This window comes from Nycticebus coucang, chromosome 4 (assembly GCF_027406575.1).
Source record: "Nycticebus coucang isolate mNycCou1 chromosome 4, mNycCou1.pri, whole genome shotgun sequence".
NCBI lineage: Eukaryota > Metazoa > Chordata > Mammalia > Primates > Lorisidae > Nycticebus > Nycticebus coucang.
Window position 1 is genome coordinate 63,733,253 of NC_069783.1, and position 24,584 is coordinate 63,757,836.

At 42.2% G+C, this 24,584-nt stretch overlaps 1 protein-coding gene across 1 annotated transcript in view; it reads right to left on the reverse strand.

Annotated features, from left to right (window-relative positions):
• RAB1A (RAB1A, member RAS oncogene family) overlaps nt 1-21,575 on the reverse strand; it is a 40,501-nt gene extending 18,926 nt beyond the window's left edge. The window contains exon 1 of the mRNA XM_053586842.1: nt 21,105-21,575. Coding sequence (XP_053442817.1) covers nt 21,105-21,127 — 23 coding nt within the window. The 5' untranslated portion in view covers nt 21,128-21,575. The remainder of the gene's footprint in view (nt 1-21,104) is intronic.
• Between the last annotated feature and the right edge of the window lie 3,009 nt (nt 21,576-24,584).

Here is a 24,584-nt window from a genome sequence, read left to right on the forward strand (position 1 = left end):
TCAATTTACCCATCTCCCGGAGAACAGGCCAGGTATCAAATAAACACTAAAAAGATCCCCAGAACATTGTTACAATAATTGGGGTGTAATGACCAACAGATACAAGAGTCATTATTCAAGTTTTGAGATACACAAAAATCAGGCCGGGAGTAGTGGCTCAAGCTTATAATCCTAGCACTCTGGGAGGCTGAGGTGGATGGATTGCCTGAGCTCTGCTGTTCAAGACCAGCGTGAGCCAGAAAGAGACCTCGTCTCTAAAAATAGCTGGGTGTTGTGGAAGATGCCTATAGTCCCAGCTACTTAGGAGGCTGAGGCAAGAGAATCGCTTGAGCCCAAGAGTTTGAGGTTGGCTGGGCAAGGTGGTTCACACCTGTAAACCAAGGATTTGGGAGGCCGAGGTGGGTGGACTGCCTGACCTCACAGGTTTGAGACCAACCTGAGCCAGAGTGAGACCCCTATCTATAAAAAACAGCTGGGCGTTACGGCAGGTGCCTGTAGTCCCAAATACTTGGGAGGCTGAGGCAAGAGAATTGCCTGAGCCCAAGAGTTTGAGTTTGCTGTGAGCTGTGATGCCACAGCACTCTACCAAGGGCAACAAAGTGATACTCTGCCTCCAAAAAAAAGAAAGAAATATCATGAGCTAGTTGGTTTTTTTTTTTTTTTTTTTGAGACAGATTCTCAGTAGGTTGCCCTCGGTAGAGTGCTGTAGAGTCATAACTCACAGCAACCTCAAACTCCTGGGCTGAAGTGATTCCCTTGCCTCAGCCTCTCAAGTAGCTGGGACTACAGGTGCCCACCACAATGTCTAGCTATTTTTAGAGACGAGGTCTGGCTCTGGCTCAGGCTGGTCTCAACCTGATGAACTCAGGCAACCCCCCAGCCTCTGCCTCCCACAGTGCCAGGATAACAGGCGTGAGCACCGCACCTGGCCTCATGATATTTTTTAAACATAACTATAAGACTCATTTCATGTTTACTTCTCATAAATCACATTGAAATCTATAAAAAACAAACCTTAAAATCTTGCTTTTAAGGCACAATTTTTTTTTTAAGAGACAGAGTCTCACTTTGTCACCCTGGGTAGAGTGCAGGGCGCAAGTATTACTACCAGTGAAAACTTTTTGAACTGCTTGTTTTCATATAAAGCCATGAGCAGGTTACTATACTTTAAAGAAGAAATGGCTTAGCACCTGTGGCTCAATTGGCTAAGGCGCCAGCCACATACACCTGAGCTGGTGGGTTCAAATCCAGCTGGGCCCACCAAACAACAACGGCTGCAACCAAAAAATTGTCGGACGTTGTGGCAGGCGCCTATAGTCCCAGCTACTTGGGAGGTAGAGGCAGGAGAATCGCTTGAGCCCAGGAGTTGGAGGTTGCTGTGAGCTGTGATGCCACAGCACTCTACCCAGGGTGACAGCTTGAGGCTCTGTCTCAAATAAAGAAAGAAAGAAAGAAAGAAGAAATCAGGCTCAGCGCCCGTAGCACTGTGATTACGGTGCTAGCCACATACAGGCTGGCGGATTCGAATCCGGCCCAGGCCAGCTAAACAATAGCAACTACAACAAAAAATAGCTGGGCATTGTGGTGGGCACCTGTAGTCCCAGCTGCTTGGGAGGCTGAGGAAAGAGAATCACTTAAGCCCAGGAGTTTGAGGCTGCTGTGAGATGTGATGCCATGACACTCTACCAAGGGTGACATAAATGATACTCTGTCTCAAAAAAGAAGAAATCAGAGGGGGGAAAAAAGGAAAATATAAAAACAAGAAAAAAGCAAACTAAAAAAGACAAAGAGGAATCATTCAGTGAGGAAGCTATAACAGTTAAACTTAGAATGGTATAATAAAAAGGAGTATGCTGTGGGAAATTAACAGTAGGCTTTAACAAGAGGATGGTGGGGCATCAAAGACAGTAACAGAAAAATTATTTTGGTTATCAGTTTTTCCTGTAAGTCAACTTATCTATTCTAGGTATATTAGAGATTCCAACAGTAAATAAAAGCAATGGTTCAGTAAGGATGAGTTTCATTCTATCCAGTTTTCGTAAAGTTAAATGATAAATGTTGGGATATGTGGTTTTTGCAAACATAATAGGATGGTCTTTTGCTTAACATATGAGGAAAAAATGAAGAATACATTTTATTTTATTTTATTTATTTTTTTTTTTTTTCATCCGGCTGGGGCTAGGTTTGAACCTGCCACCTCCGGCATATGGGACCGGCGCCCTACTCCTTGAGCCACAGGACATCCACCCGAAGAATACATTTTATTACACATCAGCGAGAGGGTGCATTCCAGAACCCTTGTTCTAACTCTCAGTTTAGAGTCTACGTCTATTATTTATGATTTAGGGCCAGGCACGGTAGCTGATGCCTGCTAATCCTAGCACTCTACGAGGCCGAGGCGGGCAGATCCCCTGAGCTCATGAGTTTGAGACCAACCTGAGCTAGAGCGAGACCCCTACTTCTAAAAACAGCCAGGAATTGGGGCCTGCACCTGTAATTCCAGCTATTCAGGAGGGTGAGGCAAGAGAATTGCCTGACAACGACTGCCTCCAAAAAAAAAAAATTATGATCTAAACATAATCTTGATGTTCACTGATATACATTATCTATGCCATTTTTGCATGCAAACACTATTATTTTCTATTCCTTTAAAACAACTCACTACTGTTTGAGAGCATGGAACAATATTATCTAAAAAATAAGTGAAACAGGCTCTGTGCCCATAGCACAGTGGTTATGGCGCCAGCCACATACCACATACAAGGGTGGCAGGCTCGAGCCCAGCCCAGGCCAGCTAAACAATGACAACTGCAACAAAAAGTAGCTGGGTATTGTGGTGGGCACCTGTAGTCCCAGCTACCTGAGAGGCTGAGGCAAGAGAATCGCTTAACCTTAAGAGTTTGAGGTTGCTGTGAGCTGTGACTCTACTTCACTCTACCGAGGGCAACATAGTGAGATTGGCTCAAAAAAAAAAAAAAAAAAAAAAAAGAAAAGGTTTTAGATTCGAAGTTCTATTTAGGTAAAATTCTGTTCTTGTGGGGAAGCGCCTGTGGCTCAAAGGAGTAGGCGCCGGCCCCATATGCCAGAGGTGGCGGGTTCAAGCCCAGCCCCCGAAAAAAAAAAAAATGCTTTTCTTGCCTAACTTATGAAAAGATAAATCAGCTTGTTTCTGAGTAAATTGCTACTGAGAATTCCAAAACCTCAAAAAAGGCACTGTTATATGAAAGGATTATAGAACACTGTTTAAAATAACTCCCCCCCCCGCCTTTTTTTTCTTTTTTGAGACAGAGCATCACTTTATTGTCCTCGGTAGAGTGTCATGGCATCACAGCTCACAGCAACCTCAAACTCTTGGGATTAAGTGATTCTCTTGCCTCAGCCTCTCAAGTAGTTGAGACTACAGGCGCCTACCACAACGCCTGGCTATTTTTTGGTTGTAGTTGTCATTGTTGTTTGGCAGGACTAGGCTGGGTTTGAACCCGCCAGCTCTGATGTATGTGGCTGGCGCCCTAGTCACTGAGCTACAGGTGCCAAGCCTATAATCCCATTTTTGTCTTTAAAAAAACTTTCATGCACACATAAAAAATAATTCAAAAAAACAGATGCTTCTAAATTGTAAGATTATCACTGATAACTTTTTAATAATCTGCAGTAAGCTTGTATTACTTTTATAAAATGTTATTTGAAGGGAGAAAAAAACATTTTGTTTTTCTTTTTATAGAGATAAAGTTTTGCTGTCACCCAGGCAGGAGTACAGTGGCCTGATCATACATAGTTCACTGTGACCTTGATTTCCTAGGCTTAAGAGATCCTCCAACCTCATCCTCCCAAGTAACTGGAACTACAGTTTCTACTTTTCAAAGAGACGGGGTCTTTTTAAGTTGCCCAGGCTGGTCATAAATTCCTGGCCTCAAACAATCCTCATGTCTCACCCTTCCTCCCAGTATCTTGGCATTACAAGCAAGAGTCACTTCAGCAAGCCACGAGGAGAGGGAAAAAAATTAATCAGAGGGTTTTATTTAATGACTAAATACCCTTGCAAATTTGTTCAGCACGTATCATAACACAAATGATTTCTAGGGAGACTAATAGGTCAAGGCTGTAAAGAGATAGCAATGGCACACTCCCTATACAGCCACAAGTACATAAGGTCAACTTTTCAGATTAAATTAATTTTTCTCTTTCATGAAATGAAATCTAGATTATCAGACAAGGTTCACATGTCAATGAATACTTTATAAGAGGAAGGGCTGGCCCTAATGCTTTCAATATAGGACCCTTTAGTAACATACCAAGAAAGAAAAAAGCGTAATAGTGGAGGACTATAGTGTATAGTTGCTTTTTGTTTTATGGGGGGTTTTTTTTGTTATTGTTGTTTCTGAGACAGTGTCACTCTGCCCAGGCTAGAGTGCAGTGGCATTAGCCTAGTTCACAGCAAACTCAAACTCCCAGAGGTTCAAGGGATCCTCTTGCCTCAGTCTCCTGAGTAGCTGGGACTACAGGTACCCACCACAAAACCTGGCTGATTTTTCTATTTTTAGTAGAGATGGTCTCATTCTTGTTCAGGCTGGTCTAGAACTCCTGAGCTCAAGGGATTCTCCCATCTTGGCCTCTCAGAGTGCTGGAATTACAGGTGTGAGCCACGCCGCCCAGTCGCATGTAGTTGTTTTTACACAAATGATACTATAAAAACACGAATTTCATAATGTCACCTATAAGTACTTAGAAAAGGATGGTATTTTTAAAAATTCAATCAGCCAGGCGGCGCCTGTGGCTCAGTCGGTAAGGCGCCGGCCCCATATTCCGAGGGTGGCAGGTTCAAACCCGGCCCCAGCCAAACTGCAACCAAAAAATAGCCGGGCGTTGTGGCAGGCGCCTGTAGTCCCAGCTACTCAGGAGACTGAGGCAAGAGAATCGCTTAAGCCCAGGAGTTGGAGGTTGCTGTGAGCTGTGTGATGCCACGGCACTCTACCGAGGGCCATAAAGTGAGACTCTGTCTCTACAAAAAAAAAAAATTCAATCAGCTAGGGCGTTAGCCACATACACCAGAGCTGGCAGGCCCAAATCCAGCCAGGGCCTGTAGTCCCAGCTACTTGGAAAGCTGAGGCAATAGAATAGCTTAAGCCCAAGAGTTTGAGGTTGCTGTGAGCTATGGCGCCACAGCACTCTAATGAGTGACAAAGTGGAACTCTGTCTCAAAAAAAAAAAAAAAACTTCAATGGACACTAAATTCATTCTCTTTCATCTATAATGGATTCATCTACATGACATGAATTGTTACAGCCTAAATATATCCACGAAAGTTCAAGTCTTAGAAAATTAATCCCCAATACAATTAGGAAAAGGGCATAATAAAGTCACAAGAGCTCTACCCTAGTGAATAATTAATACTGTTATCTCAAAAGTTGCTTAGTTTAGTTATATAAGCAAGTTCAGTCCCCTCTTGCTCTGTCTCATGCTCTCACTTGCCCTTTCCACCTTCCCAGGATAATGCCACAGAAAGGCCAACATCATGCTCTTGGATTTTCCAGACTTCAGAACCATAAGCCAAATAAACTTATAAACTGCCAGTATATGGTAGTCTACTATAGAGCAGAAAACAGATTACAACAGACAGCATGTCGTTTATGTCATACTTGAAACACATAGAAATAAATTCACATACCAAATTTTTTTAAAATCATAAATATGATACAATGACAGAGTGGCTGAATAAACTTTAATGTGAAAATTATCAAACTATTAAACTATATACTACTCTAATAGCAGGAGGTATGGAATGTTTAATAAAAACTTCACAATGACTATGTTTGACACCAACTTTTCTCCTTCACTCTCTAAGCACACTCCATAGAACATAACTCAAAATTGACCTTCCAGGTGTAATAGTTATCCCTTACTGAAGATAACAGGTAAGACCTTTTAGTTTCTTCATATCTTTCCATACTGCGTGAATTTTATAGTAAGCACATGTTACTTTTACATGTAAAAGTAAATGTAAATGTAAAAGTAAAAGTAAATTTTTTAAATTAAATACACCTTCAGTTGTGGGCAAAAGCAGCCAGTCAAAATAAATGGTCAGAGTAACTAATTACTAAGAATCTGAGAGAGCAAGTCTTTTCTCTAAATATAAGTCAATAGCTAAGCAATTTTTTTAAACATCCCCCCACACACACACAATCATTAAAATTGCATGTCTTTCTTTTCTTTTTTTTTTTGAGACACAGTCTCACTATCTTGCCCTTGGTAGAGTACTGTTAACATCACAGCTCACAGCAACCTCAAACTCTTGGGCTTAAGCAATTCTCTTGCCTCAGCCTCCCAAGTAGCTGGGACTACAGGCGCCCACCACAATACCCGGCTATTTTTTGTTGCAGTTGTCATTGTTGTTTAGCTGACCCAGACCAGGTTCGAATCTGCCAACTTTGGTATATGTGGCTGGTACCGTAACCACTGTGTCATGGGCACCGAGTCGAATGTTTTTCTTTGATATTTAGAGACAATAGATTAATTCTCCAGGTTCCATTTAGTTGTATAGGACAGCGTTCCAAAAATAAAAGCTCAGGCTCAGTGTCCGTAGCTCAGTGAGTAGGGTGCTGGCCACATACACCAATGCTGGCGGGTTTGAGCCCAGCCCAGGCCTGCTAAACAACGACAATTGCAACCAAAAAATAGCCGGGTGTTGTGGCAGGTGCCTGTAGTTCCAGCTACTTGGGAGGCCGAAGCAAGAGAATTGCTTAAGTCCAAGAGTTTGAGGTTGCTGTGAGCTATGACGCCACAGCACTCTACCGAGAGGAACACAGTAAGACTGTCTCAAAAAAATAAATAAATAAAAATCAAAGCTGAAATTCTGAAAATGAAGGAAACTTTTGCAGTGCCAAAGGAAAATTAAGACAGTCTTAAGTCTACATATAACAAATATTTTGAAAAATGCACCAAGAGGGAGGGGTTTAAACATTGTCTACCTCCTTACCTTTAAAGCCTGCATGGGTTTTAGAGCTGAAAAATCCTGTATTTGAATATAGACTTTATCACATACTAGTTATAAGACCTTGGAGCAAGTTACACTATGAACTTCACCTAGAAAAGATTCAATTAACACCCACTATCACTCAATTAGCTTCTTGTCAGGATTAGAAATAATGTCTCTATAACATTTAGCACAGTGACTGGTATATTACGCGAGTATGATAAGTGACTATTTATTATCTTCCTCCCTCCAAACCATGAGGTAACTTTTTTTTTTTTGAGATAGAGTCTCACTATGTTGCCCTGGGTATAGTGCCGTGGCATCACAGCTCACAGCAACCTCAAACTCTTGGGCTCAAGCAATTCTCTCACCTCAACCTCCCAAGTTGCTGGGACTACAGGCGCCCACCACAATACTTGGCTATTTTTTTGTTGCAGTTGACATTGCTGTTTAGCAGGCCTGGATGGGGTTTGAACCCGCCTGCCTTGGTGTATGTGGCTGGCGCCCTAACCACTGAGCCATGGGCGCCAAGGTAACTTTACAAAAATTTCAGAGCTATACACAAAAACTTTGAAGCTATTCACCCAAAGCTTCTGTTCACATGACAAAGGATCACAGGAGTTTGCCAAAATAATCTAAAGTGAAAAGTTTAAGACGGTGGCCGTCGCTCAGTGGGTAGGGTGCTGGCCACATACACCCAAGCTAGCGGGTTTGAACGCACCCCGGGCCAGCTAAAACAACAATAAAAAATACCCAGGTGTTGTGGCAGGTGCCTGTAGTCCCAGCTACTTGGGAAGCTGAAGCAAGAAAATCGCTTAAGCCCAGGAGTTGGAAGTTGCTGTGAGCTGTGACACCATAGCACTCTACCCAGGTGACAGCTTGAAACTCTGTCTCAAAAAAAAAAAAGGCCAGCTAATAGTTATAAGTACTACGACTATACTAGTCACAACTGCCGAAACCTAGTGACACATAAAATAGTGATATCATCTCAGGCAGTGGTTCTTAACCTTCCTAATGCCTCCTAATGTCATGACCCTTTAATACAGTTCCTCATGTTGTGGTGACCTGAGAATGGATACAATTAACCTCAACTCTAGAGAAAGCTTTAAATATCTACCCAACAAGACATGATGGCTAAATAAAGTCAAAGGTCCATTCATACATAATATGTACCTTAAAAACCCTTAACATTTTTTTTAAACCCTTAACATTTTTAAAACGATCCCTCCAATCATGAAATTTTAAAGTTACCGACCACAAAAATATTAGTGGCCTAATCACCTGATTTAAATTTTATATTCCTGTCCCAACACGGTGGCTTAAGCCTGTAATCCCAGCACCCTGGGAGGCAGAGGCAGGTAGACAGCCTAAGCAAGAGAGAGACCCTGTCTCTACGAAAAATAGAAAAACTATCCAGGTGTTATGGCAGGGGCCTTTTGTCCCAGTTACTTGAGAAGATAGCTCAGACCCAGAAGTTTGTGGCTGCTGTGAGTTATGACGCCACAGCACTCTACCCAGGGTGACAAAGTGAGACCCTGTCTCAAAAATAAATAAAAATTTAGATTCCTTGGCTGGAGGCAGTGGCTTACTCCTGCAATACTAATACTCTGGGAAGCACTTGGGAGGCCAAGGCAGGAGGATCCCTTGAACTCGGGAGACCAAACTGAGCAAGAATAAGACCATGTCTCTCCCGTAAATAGAACAATTAGCTGGGAGCAGTGGCACATACGTATCTATAGTCCCAGTTACATGGGAGGCTGAAGTAGGCTGTTCATTTGAACCCAGGAGTTTGAGGTTGCTGTGAACTATACTGATGCCACATCACTGTAGCCTAGGGCAACAGAGATAAAGACACTATCTCAAAAAAAAAAAAAAAAATTAAATTAAATTCCTGCAAGTAACCACAGGTAGTAAAGTGGAAACAGCACAGTTAAGACTGAATTCTCAGATCCTTGAGTTAAAATTCCAATTCTGCTGCTTACTATGAATGCCCTTAGGTAGGTCATTTAACTCTTTTCTGCCTCTGTTTCCTCCTCTGTAAAACAGGATTACGATGAATTAAGAGAATTAAACTTTCTTTTTTTAATTTTGAGACACAGTCTCATTTTGTATCCCTTGGTAGAGTGTCATGTCAGCATAGCTCACAGCAACCTCAAACTTTTGGACTCAAGTGATTCTTGCCTCAGCTTCCCAAGGAGCTGGGACTACAGGCGGCTGCCACAACACCCAGCTACTTTTAGGGACAAGGTCTCGCTCTGGCTCAGGCTGGTCTCGAACCTATGAGTTAAGGCAATCCACCCACCTGGGCCTCCCAGAGTGCTAGGATTATAGGCATGAGCCACCATGCCCAGCCTGGGGAATTAAACTTTCTAGCTGGTGGTGGTAACTCAAACTGTCTGTTGCTGATCCCACTCCAAGACAAGCATCAGGACTGAAGAGTCCTCATTGATGCTCCCTTCCTCCCCAGTTAAAACAAAACAAACTTTTTAAAAAATAGAAACCAAACCGGTGGCCCCTTTTCCAAATCTTTTGCATTATTATGCCATCCTATTCTTTTAACATATCACAATAGTTAACTTGTATTAACTGTTATATTGATTATGCTGTCTGAACATGAATCATTTTCTTTTTTTTTTTTTACCGGAGTCAATGAATCATTTTCTTAACTAATCTGTAAGCACCTGGAGCAGAGTGCATGTTTTATACTTTTTTTTTTTTTCTTTCTTTTTTTTGCAGTTTCTGGCCAGGGCCGAGTTTGAACCCACCATCTCTGGTATATGGGGCCAGTACCCTACTGCTTTGAGCCACAGGCACCGCCCAGTATTATTTATTTATTGAGACACATCTCTCTATGTTGCCAGGGCTAGACTGCAGTGGCATCATCATAGCTCACTGCGCCTCAAACTCCTCAAGCAATCCTCCCCCCTCAACCTCCTGAGTAGTTGAGACTATACGTGCACATCACCACATCCGGCTTATTTTCCTATTTGTTGCAGAGATGGAGTCGCATTATGTTGCTTGGGTTGGTCTTGAATTCCTGGCCTCAAGTGATCCTCCCACCTTGGCCTCCCAAAGTGCTGGCATTACAGGTATTAGCCACCACGCCTGGTCATGTTCTTTAAAAAAAACAATAAAAAGAAAAACAGGAAAAACTCTCACGACACAGAAAAGCCAATTTTCTTTACCACGCTTTATCCCAAGGTGAATTAACTATATGTATATATGTATGCATATATATATATATATATATATATATATAATGCCACTGGAAGATTTTTTTTTAATGTGTAATGAAAAAAATTAAGGTAGAAAAAGATAAATACGTGATGATTAAATGCATGAGAAAAATGTTAAAAATGAAACCACCTGGCATTTACACATCATTCTAATAGCCTTTAGTAGGCTACTTGTGTCAAGCAGCACCTGCATAGAAATGTACAATTTACTTTGGAGACTCAGTACTTAGCTGGCATTAACTGCATTTTATAACTAAAGGAATAGGTTGAAAAGCATAAATGACTTGCATAGAGTTAAGTGGTAGTCTGAACTTAAACCTAAGGATTCCAACCCCAAATGTTTTTATCATAACCCCCCAAGATACATTTTATATAGTCACACGATTAAAAATGTCAGTAAATAGGTTAAGTCCTACATATAAAAACCAATCCATCTTAAACTAGTTCCCAGGACCTGACCAAATACAAAGCAAAGTGTGATTCACTGTTTAAATTAACTTAGGACACTTATGTGAGTAGAGAATAAGTTAAGCTCAACTTTAAAAACCCTGGTGAAAATGCCTACAGGAGTTGAGAATTCATTACCTTTAGTAAGTGAAGAATCCAACTGCTCTTAATCAGGGCAGGTGCTAGTCACCAATCTACAAATTGTATGCACATATACAATACCACTACATAATTACCCACATTATATACTTCACTAAGTTGTTCCAAATGGCCTTTTATAAATTTAGCTATTCAATTATTTTTATAAATTCCATCTAATCTGCTTAAGACTATATTATATATTCGACTTGATTAGGCATACATATGGCTAACAGCACCCATATGGATTTTAAGATAGTAAAGCTATATAGAGATCACCTTTGCTCTTAATGTGAACACTGACGTTCCATGATTTTTAGTATGTTTTTGTGTCAAAATTCCTAGAAACACTTCATAAATCAGTAAAATAATAAGAAACAGAAAGGTAAGCACAAAAAGAAGAGGGAGAGGGAGAAGGAAGACTGGGTGATCAAAAGAAAGCCATGCTCAAACCATCCTCACATTTTAAAATTCAGATTAGTTCGGGATACCAGATTTATTTATTTTTTTAGATCATAAAGTGTCTGTGAAAGGATACTTGATTAAAAATTAAGAGGCTGGGGCGGCGCCTGTGGCTCATTGAGTAGGGCGCCGGTCCCATATGCCGGAGGTGGCGAGTTCAAACCCAGCCCCGGCCAAAAAAAAAAAAAAAAAAAAATTAAGAGGCTGCCTCGGCACCCGTAGCACAGTGGTTATGGCGCCAGCCACATACACCAAGGCTGGCAGGTTCGAGTCCGGCCCTGGCCAGCTATACAACAATGACACCTGCAACAACAAATAGCCAGGCATTGTGGTGGATGCCTGTAGTCCCAACTACTTGGGAGGCTGAGGCAAGAGAATTGCTTAAGCCCAAGAGTTTGGGGTTGCTGTGAGCTGTAATATAACAGCACCCCACAGTGGGCTACAAAGTGAGACTCTCTCTAAAAAAAAATTAAATTTTTTGTCACTCTCAGTTTCCACATTTTAATATTGATAATGAATATTCTCCTTTGTGTTTACAATTTCCCCAATCAGGCATTCTTAATTTAAAGTTCATGAATAGCAGAGGGTGTGAACTGCTTGCAACCTGCAAACTATTATGAGTATGTATGGACAAAGGTAGCAGGTTCAGAGGGGTACATGACCAAAATGGGTTTAAAATAACTGTCCTGGGCCAGTAGGCCAGTAATTCTACTAGTCTGGGAAACTGAGGGAGGAAGATCACTAGAGGTCAATTGTTCAGAGACCAGCCTGAGCAAAGCAAGACTGTCTTTAATAAAAATAGAAAACTTAGCCAAGACATGGTGGCTCCCACCAGTAGACCCAGCTACTCAGGCAGATGAGGCAAGAGGATCACTTGAACCCAGGAGTTTGAGGTTATTGCGAGCTAAGCTGAGACCATGGCACTCTAGCCTAGGCAACAGAGAGAAAAGAAAAGAAAAATGAATAAAATAAAATAACTGTCCTAAATCAAGTTACTGGGAAAATATCTATGGGCAGAATGGAAAGGACAAAGAATAATTTTATTGGCTTGGCACCTATGGCTCAAGCGGTTAAGGCACCAGCCACATACACCTGAGCTGGTGGGTTCAAATCCAGCCTGGGCGCGCCAAACAACAACGATGGCTGCAACCAAAAAAAAAAAAAAAAAAAAAAACACAGCCGGGTGTTGTGGTGAGCGCCTGTAGTCCCAGCTACTTGGGAGGCAGAGGCAGGAGAATCGCTTGAGCCCAGGAGATGGAGGTTGCTGCGAGCTGTGATGCCACAGTACTCTACTCAGGGCAACAGCTTGAGGCTCTGTCTCAAAAAAAATAAAATAAAATAAGCTCGGCGCCTGTAGCTCAAGCGGCTAAAGTGCCAGCCACATACACCTGAGCTGGCGGTTTCAAATCCAGCCTGGGCCCACCAAACAACAACGATGGCTGCAACCAAAAAACAGCCCAGCGTTGTGGTGGGTGACTGTAGTCCCAGCTACTTGGGAGGCGGAGGCAGGAGAATCGCTTGAGCCCAGGAGTTGGAGGTTGCTATGAGCTGTGATGCCACAGCACTCTACCCAGGGTGACAGCTTGAGGCTCTGTCTTAAAAAATAAATAAATAAATAAATAAATAAGAATAATTTTATTTAAGTATTATTCTCATACAAAGGAAATACATTCAGAAGTTAAATCCATCACAGTTCTTGGAAAACTTCAATTACACAACTCACTCAGTTTCATTTTTAAAGCTCACTAGTTGGCCAGGCATTCTGGGAGGCCAAAGAGGGTAGATTGCTTGAGCTCACAAGTTCAAGACCAACCTCAGTAAAAGCAAGACCCTGTCTCTACTAAAAATAGAAAAAGTGGGCAGTGCCTGTGGCTCAAAGGAGTAGGGTGCCGGCCCCATATGCCAGAGGTTCAAACCCAGCCCCGGCCAAAAACTGCAAATAAATTAATTAATTAAATTAAATTAAATAAATAAAAATAGAAAAACTGAAGCAAGAGGATCACTTGAGTCTAAGAGTTGGAGGTTGCTTGGAGCTATGACACCATAGCACGCTACTAGCGTAACAGCTTGAGACTCTGTCTCAAAAAAGTAAAAAAATAAAATAAAGCTCACTAGTTTGGGCTGCAAACTGCATAAAATAAATGCTCTATGTAAAGCCATGGCCAATTGGCTAGCACATACCGCAGTGTTTTTCCACCTGTTTCTATCACAGTGCACTTGGACCAAGAGTTAAACTTCTAATGTGCTTTGAAGTTCTTTCAAAAAAAAGTTTTAATGACCTTTAAAAATTTTTGGCTGGGGCTCAGCACCCATAGCACAGTGGTTACAGCACCGGTCACGTGTGCCAAAGCTGGAGGGTTCGAAACCAGCCCAGGCCAGCTAAAACAACAACAACTGCAACAAAAAAAAATAGCTGGGCATTGTGGTGGGTGCCTGTAGTCCCAGCTACTTGGGAGGCTGAGGAAAGAGAATAGCGGAAGCCCAAGAGTTTCAGGTTGCTGTGAGCTGTGATGTCACAGAACTTTACTGATGGCAACAAAGTGAGATTCTGTCTCAAAAAAAAAAAAATTTTTTTTGCAGCACACCAGTTGAAAATCACTGATACAGTAAGCACTCTTTAAATAGCAGTTATTATTATTAAAAAGTGATTATTTTCAACAAACGGTCCTCCTTTGTGAACAAAGACATGCACAAATAATACTACCTGTTATAATTAGGAATCTACATGCACAGAACTTAACTGGAACCTATTGCAACCTCTGATTTATTATAAGGCAGGGTGTTTTGGCCAATTGAGCCAACAAATCACAAAAATACCAAAGAAAACTTCATTTCCTACTTCTTCTCACTAGTTCACATAATCAGCCAGCAATCTAACATTAGTTCTCTGGCTCCTCAGAGTCTCAGGACCATTTTTCCCAAAATATTCAATCATTATCCTTTTGTAATCTAAAACACTCTCAGGGTGGTTCCAAAGAAAAGTAAAAACCTAGATTTTCTTCCCTAAATTCTAGTCAGACATCAAAGCAGCCATCTCAGCCCCACCTTCTACAGGAAAACAGAGCAAGAGTCTAACCACTCCCCTCTCCTAAGGGTAAAAAAAAAAAAAAAATCTGGGCATTTTGCCTAAATCTCTTACTAAAACTCCAAGTGTAGTTCTGACAAAGAGTGCTAAAAAGCTGATAAGCTACATATTAAGCTACACCCTACATTCATCTTAAGACACTCACAGCTTATTAGCAAACTTTTACAATCTCAAAACTTTAAAAAGCATTTTACTTTACCCTAAATATGTCATTATTAGAAGAGACAAATGTAGATACCTTTAGCAAAAGAAAGCTATTTTATACTATCAAAAATAAAACTATTATAACTGCAAATAGTGAAACTATCATACAAGTACAATCAAAGTTTAACTACCAAGGAGAGAAAACACAAATAGCCAAAAGACTGCTAACAGAATGGGAATATATTAAGATGTTAGCACATGAGAAATTATTAAGATTTATTATTGCTTCCATGGTAAATTATTAAGACTGCTTCCAGGGCGGCACCTGTGGCTCAAGGAGTAGGGCGCCGGTCCCATATGCCGGAGGTGGCAGGTTCAAACCCAGCCCCTGCCAAAAGAGACAAAAAAAAAAAGACTGCTTCCAGAATTATTAAGATTGATACCAAAGGCTCGCCACCTGTGGCTCAAGTGGCTAAGGAGCCAGCCACATACACCTGAGCTGGTGGGTTCGAATCCAGCCTGGGCCCGCCAAATAACAGTGACGGCTACAACCAAAAAATAGCCAGGCACTGTGGTGGGCGCCTGTAGTCCCAGCTACTTGGGAGGCAGCAGCAGGAGAATCGCTTGAGCCCAGGAGTTGGAAGTTGCTGTGAGCTGTGATGCCACAGCACTCTACCCAGGGCAACAGCTTGAGGCTCTGTCTCAAAAAAAAAAAAAAAAGATTGATACCAAAATACCCAAGAAATAAAATTACTCAGAAAGCAAAATTCTCAAGGCTGGGCACAGTGGCTCACACCTGTAATCCTACCACTCTGGGAGGCCCAGGCAGTGGATTGCCTGAGCTCACAGGTTCAAGACCAACCTGAGCAAGTACGAGACCCGCTCCCCACCCCGCCCATCTCTAAAAAATAGCTGGGCATTGTTGTGGACACCTGTAGTCCCAGCTACTCAGTTTGAGATTGCTGTGAGCTACCACAGCACTCTACCAAGGGCGACAAAGTAAGACTCTGTCTCAAAAATAAATAGATAATAAATAAAGAAAGAAAGCAAAATTCTCTTTAAATACTTGATTTAAAGTTCTTCCATCTTTAACACTTTAAAAAAAAAACCCTAAGCTTTACATGATGGGAAAAACTGTCAATATCCCTCTTTTCAATTTAATTATGATGAAAAGGAAAAACTGTAATACAAAATTCAGTTATCATTAAATGGTCCTTCCTACAAGATCATCTCTTTCACATAAATCTTAAGATATACTTTTGTGGAGATTCTATAGAGCTACTGGAAACTTAAACTACCCAAAGAATTACAGATGTTGATTTACTACAGACCAAAAAAAATCATATTCTAGACGAGAATACTAGTTATTTTCCTTCTTTAAACTCAATTCTAATCAATACCACCAAAAGTCATGAAATGACCTCATTTTTAATTGATTTCTACTTCTCTTCTAATACAAAACTCTAAGAAGAGGGCAGCGCCTGTGGCTCAAGGAGTGGGGCGCCGGTCCCATATGCCAGAGGTGGCGGGTTCAAACCTAGCCCCGGCCAAAATCCAAACAAAAAAAAAAAAACTCTAAGAAGAACCTGTATGAAAGCAATGGTATTAAATTATATGATCAGACAGATAATAGAAAAGTTTGGGAAAAAAAATAATTATTATTATTTGAAACACAGTCCTGGGCTTGGCGCCTGTAGCACAAGCAGTCACATACACCAGAGCTGGCAGGTTCGAATCTAGCCCAGGCCTGCCAAACAACAATGACAACTATAACCAAAAAACAGCCGGGCATTATGGTTGGGAGGGTGAGGCAAGAGAATCGCTTAAGCCCAGGAGTTGGGAGGTTGCTATGAACAGTGATGCCATGGCATTCTACCCAGGGTGACAGCTTGGGGTTCTCTCAAAAAAAAAAGAAAAAAAAAAAGAAAAAAGAAACACAGTCCTGGCTAAAGAAAAAGTCAAATGTTCCTTGATTCTGCCATAACAGAAGAGCAAAGTTCAGAAGACAAAAATTTTGAGATTCCAGAGATGAAATTGGGGAGGATAGGGTGACTAGGTAATTCTTTCAAAAATATTTCTACATTAAAGAATACCCTTAATCCAAGTAGACTGCTATATTTCTTTCTACTATAATAAACTGGTATAGTTAAGATAGGTACACATGCTTTATTCTTAACATATTCCTTAAAGACAAAGCAGCTAAAATAATTTTTCTTTTTTTTTCTTGAGACAAAGTTTCACTATGTCACCCTGGGTAGAGTGCTATGATGTCACAGCTCACAGCAACCTCTAACTCTTGGGCTTAACCGATTCTCTTGCCTCAGCCTCTCAAGTAGCTGGAACTACAGGCGCCTGCCACAACATCCAGCTATTTTTTTTTTTTGTAGAAACAGAGTCTCACTTTATGGCCCTCGGTAGAGTGCCAGGGTCTCACACAGCTCACAGCAACCTCCAACTCCTGCGCTTAAGCGATTCTTTTGCCTCAGCCTTCCGAGTAGCTGGGACTACAGGCGCCTGCCACAACGCCTGGCTATTTTTTGGTTGCAGTTTGGCCGGGGCTGGGTTTGAACCCATCACCCTCGGTATATGGAGCCGGCGCCTTACCGACTGAGCCACAGGCGCCGCCCCACATCCGGCTATTTTTTTGTTGCAGTAGTCATTGTTGTTTAGCTGGCCCGGGCGGGGTTTGAACCCACCAGCCTCGGTGCATGTGGCTGGTGTGGTAACCACTGTGCTACGAGCACCGAGCCTAAAATGATTTTCTTGACACTACAGAAAAATCCACTAGAAGCCAATGGATTACAAAAATGTTTCTGACATGATTGCAAGAGGGACTTTACCTAACAATTGCAATCAGTGTAACCTGGCTTATTGTACCCTCAATGAATCCCCAACAATAAAGAAAAAAAAGGAAAAAAAAATGTTTCTGGTATGAGAATAATGTTAAGTATTTCTTAACTAGTGTGCTGAAATAATCACTGCCTGCTTTACCACCTAAGAAAATCAATATCTGTCTTCAGACCTCCATTAAAAAAAAAAAAAGCTATGACCCTTTCCATCTACTCTTTGTATTGCTCAGATTATACTTGCAATTGCTTTTTGTTTGTAACTGAAAGGCATATAAGTCAATACCCTTAATTTCTACCTTAATGATAAGTTTGGCTTGTCATTTCTCCCAAATCAGCCTGATAACATGGAAAGCAATCAAACAGACAGCTTAAAATTTAATCATTATTGATATATTTGTCTCTTCACACTTAAGCCAAAAGATTACAACTTAAAAATCATAAAGTAAGGGTGGTGCCTGTGGCTCAAAGGAGTAGGGCACCGGCCCCATATGCTGGAGGTGGTGGGTTCAAACCCAGCCCCGGCCAAAAACTGCAAAAAAAAAATATCATAAAGTAAAAGCACTCAGTAATAAAGGTACCAACAGGTAACCTATGTCAATTAATATACATCTAAAAAATCCTGATACTGGGGCAGCGCCTATGGCTCAGTGAGTAGGTCCCATATACGGAGGGTGGCGGGTTCAAACCTGGCCCCGGCCAAATTGCAACAAAAAATAGCCGGGCATTGTGGCGGGCACCTGTAGTTCCAGCTGCTTGGGAGGCTGAGGCAAGAGAATGACCTAAGTCCAAGAGCTGGAGGTTGCTGTGAACTGTGATACCCCGGCAGGCTACCGAGGGTGGCAAAGTGAAACTCTGTCTTTAAAAAAAAAACAAAAACAAAAATCCTGATACATCTAAGAGAACTAAACCTTTTCTCTTGTCATGATCTCATTTCCATTACAAAATTTAGATAGCACTCATAAGGCAGATTTTATGTTTCTAAAAGGAACAAGATAAATCAGTAGATAATAAACAAAAGCAAGGAACATCTGGGGTACACTTATCAGCTAATATATCATTTGTTAGTTACCAAGATAACATACTGGAATCAGGAAAAGCACTCACCATTAAAAGTTTTAATTTAAGAGAAAGCAAAAGATTTTAAAGTTTAGGACAACATGTTAAAGAAAATGGACTTGTATTTGGGTGATAAAACTCTAAAGAACTTCTCTTCTCTTCCAAATTTTTGAATTACTTTTACAAGGATAACAAACTTCATGAATGACAAAAAGAATAAACTGCTAAAGTAAGATTGCCAAAAATCTGGCTACTAGTTGCCCTTGTGAACTTCGTAATAAAATATCCATCACCTTCTCTCACCCTAACTAATTTTCACTAACATGTTTGCAAAGGTTTTCCCAAACTCCTGATTATTTTATTAGATAGTCTAGAATACAAATATAGGGGGGATTTATTTGGGGAGACATTTATGTACTCAATCCCAGCAAAAACATAAAAACTATTCCTGGGTTTGACCCTGTTGAAGTCATTAATCTAAAAAATCCTCAAAAGAAAGGATGGTTTGGCACTATGTTTACTAAAGAATTACTGTCACTTATTAGCCATTCCTCTTCCTTCTCCCCCTTGAAAATTCCTTACTACCTTCTGCTCCTCCAAACCTAAATCATGGGTCTCTTTCCTAATAAAAAGTCTTCCAAAACTCAAACAGTGAACCACAACCCACCATCTTCCTGAAACCCTGTTACTCTGATCCATGCTGCACATCTGGAACTTGTTATATATACTGGTATACGACATGTACAAAACCTAAACTCTATTTTCTATATTCATTGTAATATCCTTTAGAATGAGGATTATATGCCTAAATCCTAACATTACATGCCTTACATGCAAATGATGTATATCAACTAAAGAGTGCTCTTACAGTTTTTCAATTTTTTTTTACATACATCTGACTCACTACTACCCTCACAGGAATGAATAGTGACTCCTATTATTAGGTTTTACAAAATAAGCAAATTCAGAGGCTGAATAATTTGTCAAACTTCTGTTTAAGAAACTTTCAACATCTATTTACAGTACTACAATATAAATAGCAAATATTGGAACTCTCCCTGTACAGTAGAGGTTTACAAATCTCCATAAAGCAGCAAATCCACGTTCTTTATTGTTGCCAGGAAAACTACTAAATTAGGAACCTCAAGTTCAACTCTGCTCAACTAGACAAAACCAACTTTGTCCTTCGAACCCTTGATAAAACAACAAAAAACTGTCAACACAGTAAATTATGTCACTATGGGAACACTGTCCTCAGCTTCTTAAAGTATATAAAAATTCTAATAAAATACTACAGTTTCTGTTCAATACAAGACTTCAGCACCAAACCACAGTATTACAAAACTTGAAGTTAAAAAAAAAAAAACTTGAAGTAAGAATGCATTTTGCAAGAGCCATGTGACACACACATGACAATCAGCTAAACTGATGGGTGGACCTTTTCTGGGGAAATATTTAGCAGTAATTGACCAAAGCAGCAAATAAACTCAACTTTTAGGACAAATACTGATGTTTGCTTACCCATCCCTCAAAAGGCTTCTGACACTAAAGAGGAATACCAATTCAATCTCCAGCATTTATTTTACCTATACACACACAAACACACATATATTTATGTGTGTGTATATATATATGTATGCTGCAGGAGGATTTTCTAAAAGGCCATGAAGGAGAACCCAAAGAAGTCTTCCCATGGAAAGTGAACACCAGTTCCCAATAAAGGTGCCAGGTGTGTCACATCTGCTATGGTGACTTCTGGAGTAAGCTAGAAAAAGAAATGCATTAACTTTTCATGACACGTCATGGAACCTCATTCCGTATCTGCAAGCATTCAGATAGGTAATCCAAAACCTACAGATCTAGTATAGGTTCCACTTGTTTCTCTTTCAACTTGACATCAGTCTTCCTTTTATTTGGTAGTATTAGAGAGACATTCCTTGGTTTTAGTTTTTTTTCTTGACCTACAGAAGACAAAATGACTTAAGTGTCCTCTTAAAAAAAAAAAAAAACCGGCTCACGAATCTCACAAATGCCCAGGTTCTTAGGAAGGCAAGAGACCTGGCGAATTCTTAAAGAACTCTTCCAAGAGACAACTCAAAAAGTGAACTAAAAATTTTAAATCGCTTCTCACCATCTACTCATTCCCCTCAATCCCACGTCGTCCCGAAAAGCATCCATATCACTGGAAACATGACGGGGAGGGTGGAAGCAGGGAGCCAACAAGCCCAGGATATACAAGTAAAGGTGGTTTCCGCCCTCACGATCCTGACAGCTCCGCAGAGTGCGGGCGCAGGGTCTGACAGTGCCCTCTAGGAGTGCTCTCCCACCCCATCCCCTCCCTTTAAAAACAAGTCCTCCTTCAAAAGTCACTGTCTCCGAGAGAAGCTATCCCTTCACACCGCCCCACCACCCGACTCCCAAGCGTCCCAACCCCCTCAGCAGACTGTTCCTCCGCACTAAGCCTGCACTCGAGAGGCCCTCCAACCTGACCAGGTCCAGGCCCAGGCGGCTCACCCCTCCTGCCCGACCCCTCCCCCCCGGCCGCCCCTCCGCGTCAGACAATGGGGCCCGACTCACGGTCACCAGCCTTTCTTGCCCTATCACCCGCACCTCATCCTAGCCAATGCCCCCATCCCCGCCCCAGCCCTCCTCGCCCCACTTTGAGCTTCCCCAAGCTGCTCCACGGACCCAGCCGACCGGTGCTCTCCTGCACTCACTATTCGGGATTCATGCTGGACATGTCACTGCAGCTGCCGCCGCCGCCACCGCCGCCCTTGCTGCCGCAGCCGCCGCCCTGACTCTCTGTGCCACGGGTAAATGAAGGAAAGGAATGAGATAGGCTGTTCCGGGAGAGCAAACGTCTTCTCCCACTCTGCCCCCTTAGAACACAATCAGCAGCCGCCGCCACTCAGGAATCGCTTCCACCCAAAATGGCCGCCGGCGAACCAGGAAATAGGGAAGCCTTAGACCGAAGGGCCTTTACACAGCCCAGAGGGAGGCCGTGCCGCGTGGCACGCCGGGAAAGAGAGTCACGAGCGTGGCTATCCCAGCAGAGGAAAGATGGGGCGGAGCGGAGTCCAGAACTCGGCTTCCCGCCAAGCCCCGCGCCGCTGGGGCATGCGTGCTTGAGGGCTTGTCGCCCGCCCCATTTCCTACTCCCTCACCCACCCCACCCTCCGCCCTTCCCTGCTTCCCTCCTCGCGGACTTGCTGGCTAGGACTTCGCTCGGACTCCCCCTAGCGGATTGGCTAAAGGCGAGAGGCCCTGGTGATGTCATCAGTGAGACGTGGCAGCCGGGCGAGTCAGTGCTCCGCCGGAGAGGGGGAGGGGAGATGAGGGGCAGAGGGCGGCAAGGATGCGGGTGGAGGGAGACCCCGGGCCTGGAGGGAGGGGTCAAAACCAGAGGGACAGCCAGAGGGCGGGGACCCAGAGAGAAGAGGGCTGAGAGACGCGTCTGGCGGGTCCTGCCTCCCGGGTGTCTTTTGCAGACCTGATCAGCTTGAAGCTTGCCCTAACCCTGGTGGTCGGAGGACGTCCGCTCTAAGGACAGAAGGGAAGAGACTATATACGAAGCCGTTTTCAGTTCTCTTCACTCACCCAGCCCCACCTGCGCTCCGTCGTTGTCCAGTATTGGGCGCTCACGCTACCATTTTATTTTTTGATTTCCTGCCATTCCTATTTCAACCCCCTTTTTATCGCCTCAGTATTGCAGTAGCCTCCATCTCTTCTCCGCCTCAGCCCATTTGCACACACTGCTAGATGTGTCTTCCTGAAACACCACCATGGCCCCATCATTTTCAGTGGCTCCACGTTCCATGGATAGGACACAAGCCAGAATCAGCTTAAAATTCAAATCTTCCTGCTCTGATCTCAGCCTTCAAGTTGAATTGCGCTCCCTTATTTTTATTTTTATTTATTTATTTATTTTTGTAGAGACAGAGTCTCACTTTATGGCCCTCGGTAGAGTGCCATGGCATCACACAGCTCACAGCAACCTCCAACTCCTGGGCTTAAGCGATTCTCTTGCCTCAGCCTCCCAAGTAGCTGGGACTACAGGCGCCCATCACAACGCCCTGCTATTTTTTGGTTGCAGTTCAGCCGGGGCCGGGTTTGAACCCGCCACCCTCGGTATATGGGGCCGGCGCCCTACCAACTGAGCCACAGGTGCCGCCCACGCTGCGTTATTTTTAGTTTTTACTTAATGCTGAGCCGTTCCACAAGATTAGAAAGTAATAAGCGGTTAAAAAGTGCAATTATCACTATATAATGCCTACAAACTCCGGAAGTAATATTAACTCATTTTTAAAAAACCTTATGATCTTAACAGTTCTTTTTAATCAGCTCAGGAATTTAAATGCCCACTGAACTTTAACATATTATCTTGGTTATTTAATTACAAAGGGCATAGTATAATACATTGTCCAAAGTTTATCTTCCAACTTGTTCTAAGAATTAAGAAAATTATTTCCTGAGACTGATTGCAAAATCACTTTGAGTTTCTACGATACCAAATACAGAAAGAAGGCAGTTCTCTTTTCTATCCATAAACTAACTGTACCTCTGAGCCCCCAAATTTCACCGTGTGCCTTAGTTTATAACCTCATCAAAAAAAAAGGTACACACTGGGTACCCAGCCAAAAATTCCAAAAAAAAGTACACAGTTTCTTCACATATTCACTTCTTTTATTTATTTATTTATTTATTTATTTATTTATTTTTTAAGAAATGTTCTTTATTGGCTAACAAACATATGAAAAAATGTTCAGCATCCCTATATATTAGAGAAAGGCAAATCAAAACCACCCTGAGATACCATCTAACCCCAGTGAGAATGACCCACATCACAAAATCTCAAAACTGCAGATGCTGGCGTGGATGTGGAGAGAAGGGAACACTTTTACACTGCTGGTGGGACTGCAAACTAGTACAACCTTTCTGGAAGGAAGTATGGAGAAACCTCAAAGCACTCAAGCTAGACCTCCCATTTGATCCTGCAATCCCATTACTGGGCATCTACCCAGAAGGAAAGAAATCCTTTTATCATAAGGACACTTGTACTAGACCGTTTATTACAGCTCAATTTACAATCGCCAAAATGTGGAAACAGCCTAAATGCCCACCAACCCAGGAATGAATTAACAAGCTGTGGTATATGTATACCATGGAATACTATTCAGCCTTTTAAAAAAAATGGAGACTTTACATCCTTCGTATTAACCTGGATGGAAGTGGAAGACATTATTCTTAGTAAAGCATCACAAGAATGGAGAAGCATGAATCCTATGTACTCAATTTTGATATAAGGACAATTAATGACAATTAAGGTCATGGGAGGGAAGGAAAAGCAGAGAGAGGGAAGGAGGGAGAGGGGTGGGGCCTTGGTGTGTGCCACACCTTCTGGGGGCAAGACATGATTGCAAGAGGGACTTTACCTAACAAATGCAATCAGTGTAAACTGGCTTATTGTACCCTCAATGAATCCCCAACAATAAAAAAATAAATAAATAAAAATGCGCATTGTAAATCTTCGAAAAAAAGAAGAAATGTTATTTATTTATTTATTTATTGCAGGTTTTTAGCAGGGCCTGGGTTTGAACCCCCCCACCTCCGGCACATGGGACCGGTGCCCTATTCCTTTGAGCCACAGGCACTGCCCACATATTCACTTCTGAAATGAATATGGTCACCACCCCAGGAGGACCCCGAATGTGTGAGGTAGTTAGAAACGGCTCTCCTGGGAAAGAGGATAAGGCAGGGCCTCCAGGTCCCCACCCACCTTAATTCTGTCCCAAGTGATAGCTTACACCTAAGAAGGAGGGATCATCCTACCAATCTAGCATTCAGAACTTGGCTTGCATAAAGGATATAGAAGACTCTCTAGCCTAGCAACACGTACTACAGAGTCTCGAAGGTGATCTAGAATAGCCTTAAGACTAATTATCATGCAGTCCCCACAATGTCACCATGAGCTCTTGGAGAGGCTCATGGGAGGTCCAAATGTCCGGTAAGATTCTGGTTTCAAGGTGACTTCTGAATCTTGAGATCGACTCAACCCAGGCAACATAAAAGAGAATTCCTGGCCATGTTCAAGGCCTCTTTGCTCACTTGCCCTGGCAATGGAGGCCCATTTATTGTCTATGCCAAATGTATCCTGCTTTGTAAACTTTCTTACTCTATAAACCTATCTTTCTGGCTTG